Raw genomic sequence first — 14,134 nt, 5'->3', positions numbered from 1 at the left:
GGTATGCAGTGCTTTGTTGAAAGTGTGTTTACAATACTTGATGAGTTCAAGTTACTTTAGTTTTTGTTATGCAGGTCATGTATGTTGTCTGAAAGCTGCCAAGAGAATTGCATTTTTGGTAATATCAGCCTGTACTGAGAGAATAAATGTTAAAAGCTGTGATGCTGTGAAGTTTACCGTTTCATTCTAGCAACTTTACATTGTCACAGACCTACAGAAGTATCGGTGTAAATACTGGTGCTTTTTTAATAGTTTAAAATTGATGGAAATCTTGAACATTGGATTATTTTTTCTCCCCCAAACCATCCATGGTAGTGTCTGTACACCGAATAGTCAAGGTCAATGTGTTGGGGTTTTTTAAATAAAAAAAGTCCACAAGAACAAAGCAAGAAGCAAAACATGGTGCTACCATCTGATAGAGGTCAAACGACCTGTTTCAGACCCATAGTTGGAAGTTAATGCTCTAGCTACGTCAAAAAGCTCAAAGTTGCTCTAATGGTTGTGCTGGAACACACAAGTGAGACAGACTGTCGTATATGGCATGGAACATGCCTAGTGAAGTAGTTTATAAAACCAGCTCAATCCTTAGGCTCCCTATACTTATAGTCAAGTCACAATTGAAGCATGGAAACTTGGTGAGTCTCTAGTTTTAAGTTATGTAGTAGAAGCATTACACAGTAGTGGTGATAGCTTCTGTGCAACCAGGAATGGTATTTTCCAGTTTCTAGGACCTAGTTTAAAAAAACAAACCCAAACAGCAAAAACAGAAGACCATTTGCAATGTCAGTGCATCCTTCCTGAGGAGAACTCGCTGCCCTGACATGTAAGTTTCATGTTTGATTTAAAAGAAAATAAATAAACCTTCTAAGATTGGCTTTAGGATGCTGCATTGTATCTCCATGCATACTTACTGCTTTTCACAGCTATGGATAAAATCCTATTCAGAGTTCACCTGTCTTACCCCAAAAAACTTCCACAAGTATTATTTACGATAGTAGTAATTCACTGTGCTTTCATCAAGAAGCTTGTTACAAGATTGTTAAGTCTGTTTTACTACAACTGTTCTGTAAAACCAAGGTGTAAATTCTTTACCGAGCACAAATTAATTTGATTCTACCTTTCCAAAGCCATGTTTCCAGAATCCTGTATGATCTTTTGGCTGAAAAGGCCTCTTCAGATACATCACAGATCTGCAGATTAATTTGAAACTGTTTTAAACTCTCTCAAGTGTCATTTAACATTTCAAAGTAGAAAAATATTTAAATGCAGTCTTGCAGGATAAAGATAATATACTTAATACATTCTAGAATGTAAATCTGTTTTGCAAAAATTACTTGTTTTTTTCCTGTATAAAAACAAATCTCAGTTGTGAAATCCAAAGATTGAATAAAGCTGTATAAAGGGAAGGTTCTAAAACTGTATTTATTAAGTGTGTTTCAATGTTTTTCACATAAGGCTTTGAGGAGGACAAGTGCTTTCTTTGGTCTTCATGAGAGTTTGCACCCCAGAGCTGTACTGTCAGAGCAACAACATCCTCATTTCTGACTCTGGATGTAAGTAACTGGAGAAGGGAGGTGGGAACTGCAGATGAACATTCAGCTGCTGCAAGTGCTTGACTGTTGAATGTAAGCTTGGGGGGGGGTTAGATGTGTTTTAGAGGTTTTGAATTTGTGTGTGACGATGAGCTAGGAAATGTAACATACTCTGACTCGTTAAGCCTCCAGCTGCAGAGTTAAGGAAGAACCAGCACAGACAATGACAGGAAGACTTGCTCAGGTAAGATCTTACTTTGTTGGTAAAAATGTTTTTCACCAGGTAAACTGGGACTTTGGTTACAGACTCACCTGTGACTCATTAACGTTTATGTCTTGCAAAACAGAGCTGTCAAAATACTACAACACTGAGCCTTAAATCATTAAATGAGTACAATAAGATGAGCAATATATTGGCTAAAGGTCATGTCCCAGATACGTAGACCAGGAATGGAAGATAGTAACTCGAGCGCTACTATGGTGCATTAATTTATCTTGATTAAAATTGTTAGGAAGGAGGCATGAAAAAGGATTTGAAGACTGAGGTAGCCATCCCTCTGAGCTGTAGCACTCAGCTCTTCCCTAGACTGAGCACACAAAGACTTTTAAGCTTCATGGTTGGATTTTATTACAAAAGCACCAGACAGCATGGTCATTTTCCAAATACAGGGTATTTAGACGTTTTAGTAAAGAGACTTAAAGACAGTTTGTTAACACTATTTGCACAAGGTCCCCTTCAATGAGAGAATGGCTTTCAGAAAGCACTGAAAGCAAGGCATCCTCTTTAGAGTTCCCATCATTCTACTTCAAGCTGTGACTGTGCCTGTTCTCTTCCAGAACTTCCCTGAGGCAGCCACACAGCTCGTCTTACGTGGTCTCTTAAGCTCGCGTCATACTCGGTTGTCCTCTGCTAAGTCTTCTGCCAGAGAGCTCCTGCTGACCCAGTGTACAGGTAGACAAAACTTTTCCTTCCTGCTACCCAGCTGCCTGCCTCCACAGGAAAAGCTGGCTCACCAGTAACACCTTAAAGGGTATTACTGGGGAGAGAGAGAGAGGAGACTGCTTTTTCACTAATATAGTGTACCTGAAGAACACAAAAGGAATGTGTATGGACTTGGCTTTTACCAAGTGATAATCATTCCTCTGGCTTTTATGTATGGAAGAGTTTGTATTATTGAGCCTGCAGCAAACAAAAGGTTCTCATTTTCCAACAGATAGAACTGGGCCCTGTAACTACACAGAAGAACCCAAGACTCTGGTAGACTAGGAAAACAGGTAGAAGAAGGGGGAAATTTGATTGCTTAACAAATATGGGATACAAGTGAGGATCGTATACCAATAAGAGCAAGTACCCCCATAACATAAGACAAATAAGGTTTAAGGCCTTAGGAAAACGTGCGTGAGTAACTTCATCCAGCTTCCTTTCACACTGAACACAGCAATGACTAGAAAAAGCAGGTGGCACAGCAGTAGTCTGAGCATAACAGAAAGAGATGTGATAAATAGTGCAGAGATGGAAAGAAAAACATGTAAAGTTCTAAAAACAGCAACAAAACTGAGAAAAGTAACAGCTCCGCAGATGGATTAGGACAGCTGGAGGTGCCCTTCAGAAGCACAATTTAATGAAAAGCCTAGCAGCAAGGACGGAAGATACCAGGCAGCAGTCCAGAAGCTGAGCGAGCATGCTGGGCAGACCCAACAGAACACTGAGCTGCACAGAGAACTGGGAAGACCGTGGAGAGAGCCCTTGCTCTGGAACTACCTGGTCACACAGCTTCAGCGACTGGCAAACAGAACAGGGGGATGAGGGTGTGTGCTTTATTATTTTTTTAATGGAAGAGGCTAAAGAGGCTTTTGCTCTGAGGGCAGGGAACTCGAAAGCAGGAAAAGAATGGAAAAGAGCCACGTCAAAAAAATCTGTAGTTCTGTGAAGCTGGGCAAGCTAGATATGTAATTGTACAAGAGCAGTGCATTTTTGATCCTTAAAGTAAGACAGGTGTCTTTCTGGCATCTAAAAAAACCCCAAACTGTTTTTAAATTAGGATAGCTGCTTTGTGACAAAACTGCTTTGTGTTATTTCTAGACTCTACACACAGAAGAATGGCCATATGTAATGGCAGCATGAGGCCTAGAAACACCAGCAGGCAATCAATATGAACTGGTTGAATTTTGAGTCTCTTTGAGTCTTGAAACAGAGAAGATACACAGCTGCAGTAAATGCTGTTGCTAGATTAACGTGCTGCTAAAGTAGAAATGGCGTCTCTTCTAACAAGAGTATTTTCGTGTCATGCTTCACTGTGTAGCCTCCACCTGCCCACGGGTTTGCTTTTCTTCAGAATACTTATTTCATGAGAAAAAGCTGATGAACATATATCGAAGTATAAGAAGATCTTCTTTAACAATGTAGATAACGTGGTTGTGTCACCATTTATGTATTTCAGCATCCACTTCTCTTATCTAGGACGAATTTAATTTTACTAGTCATTCATCCTGAAGCAAAGTAGTTATGATAAATTTCTGGAGCAGCCTGCTTTACTATGCAAAGAACTTATCTTATTCCTTTTACACCTTCCAGTTTTACTGTATAGTAGCAAGAGGATGAGGGGAGATGAGGAGCAAAAATTACTCTTAAAGTCCTCACACTTCCAGTGTGGTGTGGTACAACTCCAGATGGTGGTTCATGTTGTGATACTCGGCTGACCATCAGTCTCATCAGCAGTTGATTTGCCCAGGTTATTCCAAGTGCTGGAAGGACTCTGTTATCCATTACACTATAAAGAAAGCATTACAGATTTCTCCACGTATGAATTAAATATGAAATATTTTCACTTCTGTTGGAACAAAATTACACTGGAAGAATTAATTGACTGTTTTTATAATCTGCTATGTTTAAAACTATAGGTCTTTAAACACAGAGATCACAGGGTATGCTCACAAAACTATACACTAGGTTCTCTCTGTAGCAAGGTACCAAGTGGAAGAGAAGCGCTTCTGTACAGAATAATTCAGTCATTCTTGCAGCTACAACCATGGTGAACACCTGCCTCTGTCTCAATGGGTCCCCTCTTGTGATAGCAAAAGAATAATGGTTGAATTTCAGGTCTTTGAAGTGTGTAACTGTCGGCTCTGGCTTCCGTTCAAAGGTATGGGTAGATATAAAGCTGCATACATATTACTTTCAATCCAGATTTTAAAACATTTTTTCCCCCTGGAAAAAGTACAGTCCCTCCAGTAAAAGAATTAAAAAGGTAACCAGGGGAAAAAAAATGTAAAAATTTTAAAAATTGAAACTTATCTTTGTTTGGTGTGTCAGTTTCTAAAGCTGGAGGACATAACTAACTGTTAATACCTCGGTGTCAACAGATAATACTTTTTTTTCTTATGCAACTAACAAAACAAACCTGTAATGTTTGGTTGCTGTATTTTTTTTTAAGCAGACAGAATATGCACTCTATTATATCAGAAACAAGAAGAGATGCAAAAATACCCTTGTGTAAGCAAGTACACCAGCCATTAATTAACTCCAGGGAATTTTTTCCCCAAACTTGCTAATTAGTGATTACTACTTCCACTCTACAGCACATCAGTTATTCCTGATCTCCAGCAAATACAGCAGAGCTGGGTAAGTGCACTACTGCTCTGAACACACTCTGGTAGCTTATATTTGAGTTATAAAAAAAAGACAGCAGCTAAATGCTGCTGTGGATGACTTACCTGCAGTTGCACTGAGCTGCTTCCAAATCGCTCACTGCATCAGTCACCTAAAGGAGAAAAATGATGTTTGCAGCTGACCTGTGGTTATGCAGTTTTTAGTGAGCAGAAGGACAGGGAAGGGAGCGTAGCTGAGAAAATCCGAGCTACTGGATCACATATTAAGCCAAGTCAGAAACCCCTTATTCTTTCAAGGCAAACTAAAAGGGAGTTGTAAAATACAATGTCTGTTTACAGCATTACGCACGCACACAACTGTTCCAATGCTGTATCTAGATAAAAGGTTCTGAAGCCCAAATTTCCAAAAGGTGGCCTGTTTTCAGTAATTTCGCTGCCTCCGAAGACCTACTTAATGGAGCACTTTGCCTTTGACTGCCACTTAGAAAAATCCACACCTCTTGACTCCCTCTGTTCTTTTTTACTGTAGTGATTCTTGCACAAGAGCCCTTCACAGGGCACACAAAATCAAGGTCCTTCTCTAAATATCGCGTACAGAATGGATTGCTTTGCAGCCATGATTGTTCTCAATGTTATATTCACAGTTTATTTCTGTAACTCCAGACTTGATGGAATGAGTCGCCTTCTGTTAGAATATGGCCCCAAAGGACCCTTTGTTAGCAAATGCTCAGACTGTTGTCACGCAGCATCAGGCAGTGACCTCCTTGGCTGTGAGCCCTCACCAAGGTGAAACCCCCATCACGGAAAGGCAGATCTAAGAAGCTTTCTTAAATCACTCTTTTCCTTCTCAGGCTGAACCATTCCAAGGTAGAGACTGGATACATTTAGACTTGTCTTACCCTTAAATCAGATCTTCTTTTGCCTGCTAGGTGGGCCCTCAAAACTCCCAGGAAAAAGTCAGCTTGCTTGCATGCTAATGCTTTAGTAATCTCAGCAGTTACACAAAAACATGGAGCTGAGCTACACAAAAATGCAGCAAAACCCCTGGTGTTTCACCATCTCCTGTACATGTGGAATATCACTCTGCTTACAGTTCCCAGAGCAATCCTGCTGGCAATGGCACTTGAAGCTAGTGTTAAGAAAGAACCCTGGTAGGTTAGTTTGACACTTAGTGCAGTTGCTATAAATACCTTTTCTTGTTAGCTTGAACGGACAACCTTTGAGAACATTAGGAGTCTACAAAAACTTGAATTCTTACACTTTGAGGTTAAAATTTACAAAGTACATGAGTTTAAGGAAGCTTCAGTTTCCACGAGTCATTCATACTCAGTTGGCTCAGTGTTAAATACACTAAGAAATCTCCGTACACAGATTCCTCCTCCTTCTCCCAGCTGTTTACTGAATTCCCTATAAAACGAGAAGCAGCTTTGATGTCATACCTGATTAATGCACATTATAGGAGTCCTGAATTTAGTGCTTAAACTGTGAAGCTGTGCTCCGAATGTCTGCAAATACCGAGCCTTCATAACAGAATCTGAAGCTCCGAATTCACATCGAAACAAAGCAGCAATAGAGTCTATGACCACCAGCCGCACCATGCCTCTCGTCAGCAGCAGGGAAATCCTTTTAGTAATGCAGTTGTGAAAGGTATCCTATCACAGAACACAAACAGTCAGCATCAAAACAGCTCAAATAACTCTATTTGATAGCTACTGCAGATATCATCACTGAAACATGAACTGATGGAGTTTCTAATCATCAAGTGGGTTTGTGGATCTTTCAGTCTCACTAGTAACCATTTTTTGCAAATGTCTTGTGGTTTTACCTTAAGAAAAATGATGAGACAGAACTGCAGTGTACAGTTATCTGCTGTTCTGCCTTAAATCAATTATGCACCAACATTTCAGTATCTCAAGAACACAATACTACAATCCTAAACAATATTTTGCACAAGACAGCTGCACTACTGTGGTTATGCTGTGCCTCTGCCTATTCCAAGCATCAGTTTTACTATCCTTTCCTCCTATGTGCTTAATCAGAAATTTAACCACTCTTGTGTTACATTGTGAGTTAGTCAGGATACACACCACCGTCTGCATATGTATTTACATCCTGTCTCCAAATTCAATGTGTACCTCCCTAGGAGCTGCAGTAAAACTAGTAGCAATAAGTCTACTACATTTTAATAAACATAATGACTCTCAAAAATCTATTACATGATTCATTCCAAGATAATCATATTTATCTTTTAATATCTTTCACAATAAACCACTGTAGTGGTTTATTGCAGAGATTAAGAAATACTCATTAGAGGTCTTAGTTCGCTTTTAGCCTTTTGAAAGGCCTCCTATAAAAAACCCTAAAACTGTGGTTACTGGATTATGGTATAATAATTAGGCATTCTTAACTTGTGCTGCTACTTACTAGGTCTGCTGCATGCTCAACAAAAATACTGTTTCCAAATTTGATCTTCTGTATGATTTCAGCTGGAACATCTGTGCGCAGCTTACGTTGTTGTTCTATGAGCTGTTGCAGACGTTTACTTGGGAATACATCTTCTGTGCAAATGTAGACAGCTCCTATAGTCAAAGAAACCATCTCTATTATTATGACAGGGCTCCTACACAGTTTTCTTAACAGCACAATAATAAAATAACACATCCTGCACTCAAAAGCTAGACATATCTACCTGGAAATTCATGTTACTGGTTTTTTGCAGCCATATTAACTCAATGGTGAACAACAAGAAAATCCCAACTTCTAGGACTTTCCTGTAGTTGCAAGGTCTTTTTTTTTGGTGCCTGCTGACACAGTTGGATTTTGTACCCTCCACCAGGTGACGCTCATTTAGTACAGCCACGGAACACCTCGCCACATAACCTGGGTGATTACCAGTATCATAGAGCGATACTGCATAGTTTGCTTATTTTGATGCACTAATTAGATAATTGTATTTTGATCCAGGGTTATTGCAACATTCAAGACATTTCAGAACAGAAAACCTGAGAAACTTACCTGGAGAGAAAGAAATGTAAAATTTTCCTAAAGATCTTTGTTGCAAATAATTTCAGTACAGTAGTGAGAACTGTAAGCAGAAGACTAAAAGCAGCTTGACTGTATTACCAAAGCATACGCAGATGTGGCCCAGTTTCACATCTATACCTGATGAACAAGTGAACCGAGGCAAACACGGTCATCCTAGAGTTGTAATATCTGCAGGCAAAAAAGAACAGCTGCAGAAGCAAAAATCTTGTCCTCTCTGCTCCACTGGTCCAGCAACCTAGATTTAAAATTTCTGATCAACAGATACGACACTATCCTCCTGGCAAAATCATGCCAGCAATTTTAAAGTTTGAGTGAACACATTTACTAAGGTTAATTATTGTTTTTAGTGAAACACTTGTAAAAAAACCCCAAAAAACAAGAAGATTGATTCCTTCTTAAGAACAGCTCTAAAGACTATTTCCTGCCTTAGTTTAGTTTTGCAAATACCAGCATTCAGTCACCTGCCGATCTTCTACTCTGCTGTAAACACTTCTTTGATGCCAGTTAAATCTGCTACAGCACATTTTGTACTCCTGAGTATGTAATCGTTCCATTTGTGATTTCTCCAAAATACACAGTGGGGCTGTCATTTTCATCTTTAAGAGAGTTAAGCCACATGAAATACATCAGATGAACTTTGCCTTGGCTTAGAATTTGAGTTTCACGGTACAATGAGAATATCACGCTCTCCTACTGGACCTCTTCAGCTTTTGTTTGGGCTCTTCAGTTTGAATCACAAGGAAACATTTGATGAAGAATACATCTAAAAACATGGGAGATGCAAAGTTATAAGGGCTAGAAGAGATTGACAAACAACTAAACTCACTATTAAAGACCAATGCCTTATTATTCCCAGCCAATGCAACAAGACTTAGGGGGCCGGTTAGCTCAGTGGTTTGAGCGTGGTGCTGACAGCAATGACAACACCGAGTTCGTGCATTCGATTCCTGCTCGGTCCCCATGTGTTGCCTGGTCTAGTCGAGAGGTGGCGTCCCTGCCAATGACAGGGAGGTTGGACTAGATGATCTCTAAGGTCCCTTCCAGCCTAGGCCATTCTATGATTCTATGATTATGAGGCTTAAATTAGTAAGTTTTAAATAAATTGAATCGCTTAGAGTCATAATGTTGGGTGATTTAGTACGCTGTTTGCTTAGGTTTACTTAGCAGGAGTAGCAGGATTTGCTGAAGCCTTGGGCCACAAGCTGCACACTTTCACCCGCTTTTGCTGAAGTTACACGGAACTTTTCAGGATAACAGCCTGCAGGCAGACAGCAAAGGAATCCAATCCGGAGTCAGGACGTTTTGAAGGATCTCAGGCCAGAATAACCACTGGACCAAAGGGTGCGTGGAAGGTGCATCAAGACTGCATAGAGGGCAGATGTATGGTCCACAAGGGTATAAATGCCCAGGAATTTCTTTGCTCCTCCCAACTCTGCTGCTGTACCATTTGAATTATTTATTTTTATGAGATTCAATGCCCAAGACTCTGCTTCAGGAAATCTGTGATTCAGACTGCGCTGCTTTAACATCTTTAAAGATGACAAGTGAGTTGCCATAAGTAAAAAAGAGGAGACCAGTACAACACAAACAGAAAAGCCTTTGGAATCGTTACAATAGTTCATTAGGAAGCTGTCAACTTGACACCAAATAAAGAGTTAGGGTAGTTATCACTTTTGAGAAAGAAGCCAAGACACACTCTTACAAACTCAGTCATCCTCAGTGATCATAGGTCCACAAAATCTAAACAGAATCAGCTATTCCATCAAATCCCAGGGCTTTACTCTTATATAGGCTGATAAAAGTGCTATGCTGGTTGCTGATCAAAACCCAAACCAAAACCAACCAAATAAATAACTAAAAAAACACCCTCAGAGAAGAACAAATGTTGAGTCCAGCTTGTTACCAAGAATCAGTAGCAAATAATTTTTTTTCCTAATTCAGAATTCTAATATGGATATGAATTTGTCACATTATGTTCATATATTACTTATGAATATGGGCATACAGAATAAATTCAGCCAACATGAGATTTACCAGAACTGACATTCTTAGAACGGCAGAACGATAACCTTGAGGCAAAGGGTGTCCTATTTGCTTTGTTTGTTGCCAGCCTCCTAGCACAGAGAATCATAAACAGGATTAGCACTGAGTCAAATAAGGTAAACACAAAACATATCTATACTGCCTGAAGAAACGTATTTCAACATCACCACGTAAGAGAAGGCAAGTTTCTAGCATTAAAGAAAAACCCTCAACAAACTCACCATAACTTTAAATAACTTTCAAAGTTTTAGCACTGAGATTAATCTTCTGTTGGTAGTACTATAGCGCTAGACTTCTGTGATAGTTAAGCATTGTTGTTCTCCTCATGTTCCTAGTTAATAAAACTCATACTTAACATAAACTTCAAATTTCTGTATTTCTCATATGAGACTCAACACAACCCTTATTTACAGACTGCAAAGAAATAATTTTGTGTTCTCAGTGCTATCCAAACAATATCTGCCCCTATAACTGTACACAGTCTATCATATGGCAGGATACCACACTGAGAGTTAAAAACTGCAAGAATGAGGATTCCACCACTCTCTTAGCTCTCCAAGTCGTGCAGCAGGGTATTTCTGCCTTCTATACCTACAAGATCCTGAAGGGTTCTACCATCTCAGCCCTCCCAAAGCGCTGTAGTTCTCTCACAGAAGCACTGATACGCTGGCCATTCCATCCTATCTTCTGCGAAACACTTAGGAGTGGGTAGAGAGTGAAAACAGACACGACAAAGTGATGGCAATGGCACCAAGTGTAAGGTGTGTAAGAAACAAGAACCATCTTCAAACACAAATAATGAAAGGACTTGGCATTTTGTAGCCCTACAAGGAAGACTGTAGTCTGGTACAAAAGCAAAGGGTGCACCTTCTTCTACGCTCCATTGTGGTTTCTTCCTTTCTTTCAGCATAAATAGGGAGAAATACTGGAGCATGAATAAAAATGTGGAGCATGAATAAAAATATGTCTGCATTCAAACTACTCGGAGCAGTCAGCAGCAACGCACAAAGGAATCAGCCAAACTGTATTTGCTTCTGCTTTGATTAATGATGTAACTTACACAGTTATGTAAACCACAGGCTAATTACTACCCTTTAAACAAGACCTTCGTTTGGACATACCATGATTTTTCCACAGGGGTGGATGAAGTACAAGAAATAATTAAGTTTCCCCATGACAATCCATGCATGGAAGGAAGAGGAAGATCACAGGCAAAACACACTACCAGGACACTGAATTCTCAGAAGTGACACAAGTTTCCTGCCTTTCTAAGACACCATATAACACTTAAAAGATGGTTAATAAAAAACATACTCTAATCAAAGAATAAACTTACTTACTTTGGCAAACCAAGGGAAATCACAGGTAAAAAAACAATGCTAGCTTCTTAATTAGATTGCCATCAGTTTTACTCTGTAAATCACTTTAGTTATTGTTATCAAACTAAATATTCTTTAAAATGTAACCCCTCCAACTAGGGAATATACACAGTATATCCAAGATGTTTGTGGAACATTGTCTGACAACCTGTTTGGCTGTGGTGGTTACCTGAGGACCAACTACTTACGACAGCAACGCTCTTCATACACTGTTTGCGTGTGTCTAGTTTAACCCACAGTAGCAGAGAGGTAAACAACAGCCCATAGTAATTTTGTATTAAATTATGTTGTGATACCGGGTATGTGCACAGCATGTGTTTCTCTCTTTGAAGATGCATTACTGACTAACTAGCTCACTACTAATGCATTTGCAGAAGGGTGACAAGCACTGAAAATGTGCATCTACTTTAACGCACTGAGGATATTCTTAAAGACAGTGTATTCCTCCAAATGGCAAATTAATCAATTTTTACATTTCAGTACTTACCAGACTCTAATCCTCCATATTTGTAAGGATACTGCACACAAAGGCACAGCTGTAAACTGATCTGAGTCTTCCCAGCAGAACTTTCCCCGGCAAGTTCTGTGATCCCCACCAAAGGAATGCCACCTTTTAGCAAGTTGTCTAGTACTGGACATCCCAGGCTTAGCTTCTGGTGTTGGGAGGTGAGATGATCTTTATCTTGGTGGAGCTGAAGCGCTGCAGGGTTTTGGAATTTTTGTAAATGATTAAAAAAAATAAGTTTCATTTAGTATCTTTCTAATGCACAGTGAAACAAAATACAAGGGGTGCTTTGTTTGTTGATGTGACCTTTTTTCTAATCCAGCCTGGTCTTCCCCACCATCCTTTCCCACAGAGCCCACTAACTGAACACCGGTTCAACAACTGATAGTTGAGACATTTCCTCTTCTCAAACCTTTTTTTATTTTCTCTGCCTCTAAGGAGCCTCTGTGGAAAGCTACACTCTGGGACAATACTGCCAGCAAGGTTCAAGCACAGCAATTATGGAAACGCAAAGCTACAGCAACTATGAAACATTGTGCCAGGCATCTGGCCAAGGCCTGAAGATATATGCAAATCACAAGAAAATAAATCCTAAATACAGAGCTGCCATGAAGCGTTTGTTCAGGAGAGCTTGCTTTGGAATGAGGTGTTTATATCAAATCAATTCATATAGTTTATAACATATCATATAAGTTTTTCAACTAGTCTTAGTCTAAGGGGGAGAATCTTTTTTTCCTCTATTTATGGTTTCAGACACTTGCCTTTTCATTTTCAGAATCACGTTACCATGTCAATGAGAAGCCAAAACCCTATTTTCTCCTAGTGACAGTATATTAAGATTTGAATAGAACACTTTTTATGTATTGACTACATTACCTGTAAGCATACTATTTTTCCTCAGCGTGTGAGAGACTGTTTTCAGTAAGCACTGTATATCTGCACTGGATAGCTTCATCAATCTTTGCAAGTCTGCTCCAGAAAGATTTAAAACCTCTTTTACTGATTTTATGTCAGCTGAAATTAGAAGAATTTTTATAAATACTTCTGGCTGGATTACAGTCTTAGGCAGAAAAGAAAAGGTTTCTCCATTTTCTACTAATCATTTACTTGAAGCTTATCTAAATTATGTTGTTGTAAGCTAGGCAGGCAACATTTACTTTCAGTGTATCAACACATGCTATGAAATTGTTTGGAAAATAATTACTGGAGCATGGAGAAAAGCCACCACTTTTGATTTCTCAAAAAACTTGCTTATTAATACTTAATTACAGTTGTAAAAATGTTACTGTACATCTACATGTTTACAGCCACAAATACACAATTATGTAAAGGAGTACACTATAATGACAAAACTACTAGCAAGATGTTGGCAAATTAAGTTACCTTTCTTAAGGGCGGCAATTACTTTCGGGTTCAAGTCAAACTGGTCCCAGTCCATTTCCCGATACAGCACTGGGGTGAATTATCTGTTATTAAAGTGGCTTATATCAGATGTACATGCAACAAAAAAATAAGCATCATTCAACATGAAAAGTTCACAGGGATATTTGTATGTAACAGTTATCTTACAAAAATAACAGGGATTCAGCAGAAGTCTTCTCAGAGGGCTGTTTACATATGTGCTGTTAATGACGGTGCAGCGAGCATTACCAGTGATTTTAACTGCTTGTAATGCTCCATAGAGCTTTTGCTCGCAGACTCGCTGGGCAGTCACTGCCATCCTGCCGCCCTTCCCACGAGCTGTCACTTGCAAATAGGAAAACAAAAGATCTCGTGCAATTTGGGATGACCCAGGGCTGCTCATACACTGGACAGTCAAACATATTATGATGAACTCATGCTTTACAATTACTTGAAAGGACATTGTAGAGAGGTTGGTGCTGGTCTCTTCTCACAGGTATTTAGGGACAGAACCAGGGGGAATGGTTTCAAATTGCAACAGGGCAAGTTTAGGCTGGACATTAGGAAGAAATTCTTCACAGAAAGAGTGGTCAGACACTGGAATAAACTAACTAGGGAGG

At 39.4% G+C, this 14,134-nt stretch overlaps 1 protein-coding gene across 1 annotated transcript; it reads right to left on the bottom strand.

Annotated features, from left to right (window-relative positions):
* Positions 1–4,080: 4,080 nt before the first annotated feature.
* XRCC3 (X-ray repair complementing defective repair in Chinese hamster cells 3) lies at positions 4,081–13,566 on the bottom strand. Its single transcript, XM_009873662.1, has 7 exons — positions 13,497–13,566; positions 12,990–13,127; positions 12,096–12,308; positions 7,566–7,720; positions 6,581–6,793; positions 5,247–5,293; positions 4,081–4,303 (listed from the first exon to the last, which is right to left on the bottom strand). The coding sequence occupies exons 1-7, from the start codon at positions 13,549–13,551 to the stop codon at positions 4,081–4,083; spliced, it is 1,044 nt and encodes a 347-aa protein (XP_009871964.1). The 5' UTR covers positions 13,552–13,566.
* Between the last annotated feature and the right edge of the window lie 568 nt (positions 13,567–14,134).

The sequence above is a fragment of the Apaloderma vittatum genome, unplaced genomic scaffold (genome assembly GCF_000703405.1).
Source record: "Apaloderma vittatum isolate BGI_N311 unplaced genomic scaffold, ASM70340v1 scaffold36597, whole genome shotgun sequence".
Taxonomy (NCBI): Eukaryota; Metazoa; Chordata; class Aves; order Trogoniformes; family Trogonidae; genus Apaloderma; species Apaloderma vittatum.
Note: the sequence above shows the minus strand (reverse complement) of the source record. Positions and strands in the feature narration are given on the sequence as shown.

Coding starts and splice junctions, on each gene's coding strand:
- XRCC3 (XM_009873662.1), bottom strand. CDS start 13,551: ATGGACTGGGACCAGTTTGACTTGAACCCGAAAGTAATTGCCGCCCTT. Junction 13,128..13,496: donor AATTGCCGCCCTTAAGAAAG/GTAACTTAATTT, acceptor TTCTAATTTCAG/CTGACATAAAATCAGTAAAA. Junction 7,721..12,095: donor ATATGGAGGATTAGAGTCTG/GTAAGTACTGAA, acceptor CTTTGACTATAG/GAGCTGTCTACATTTGCACA.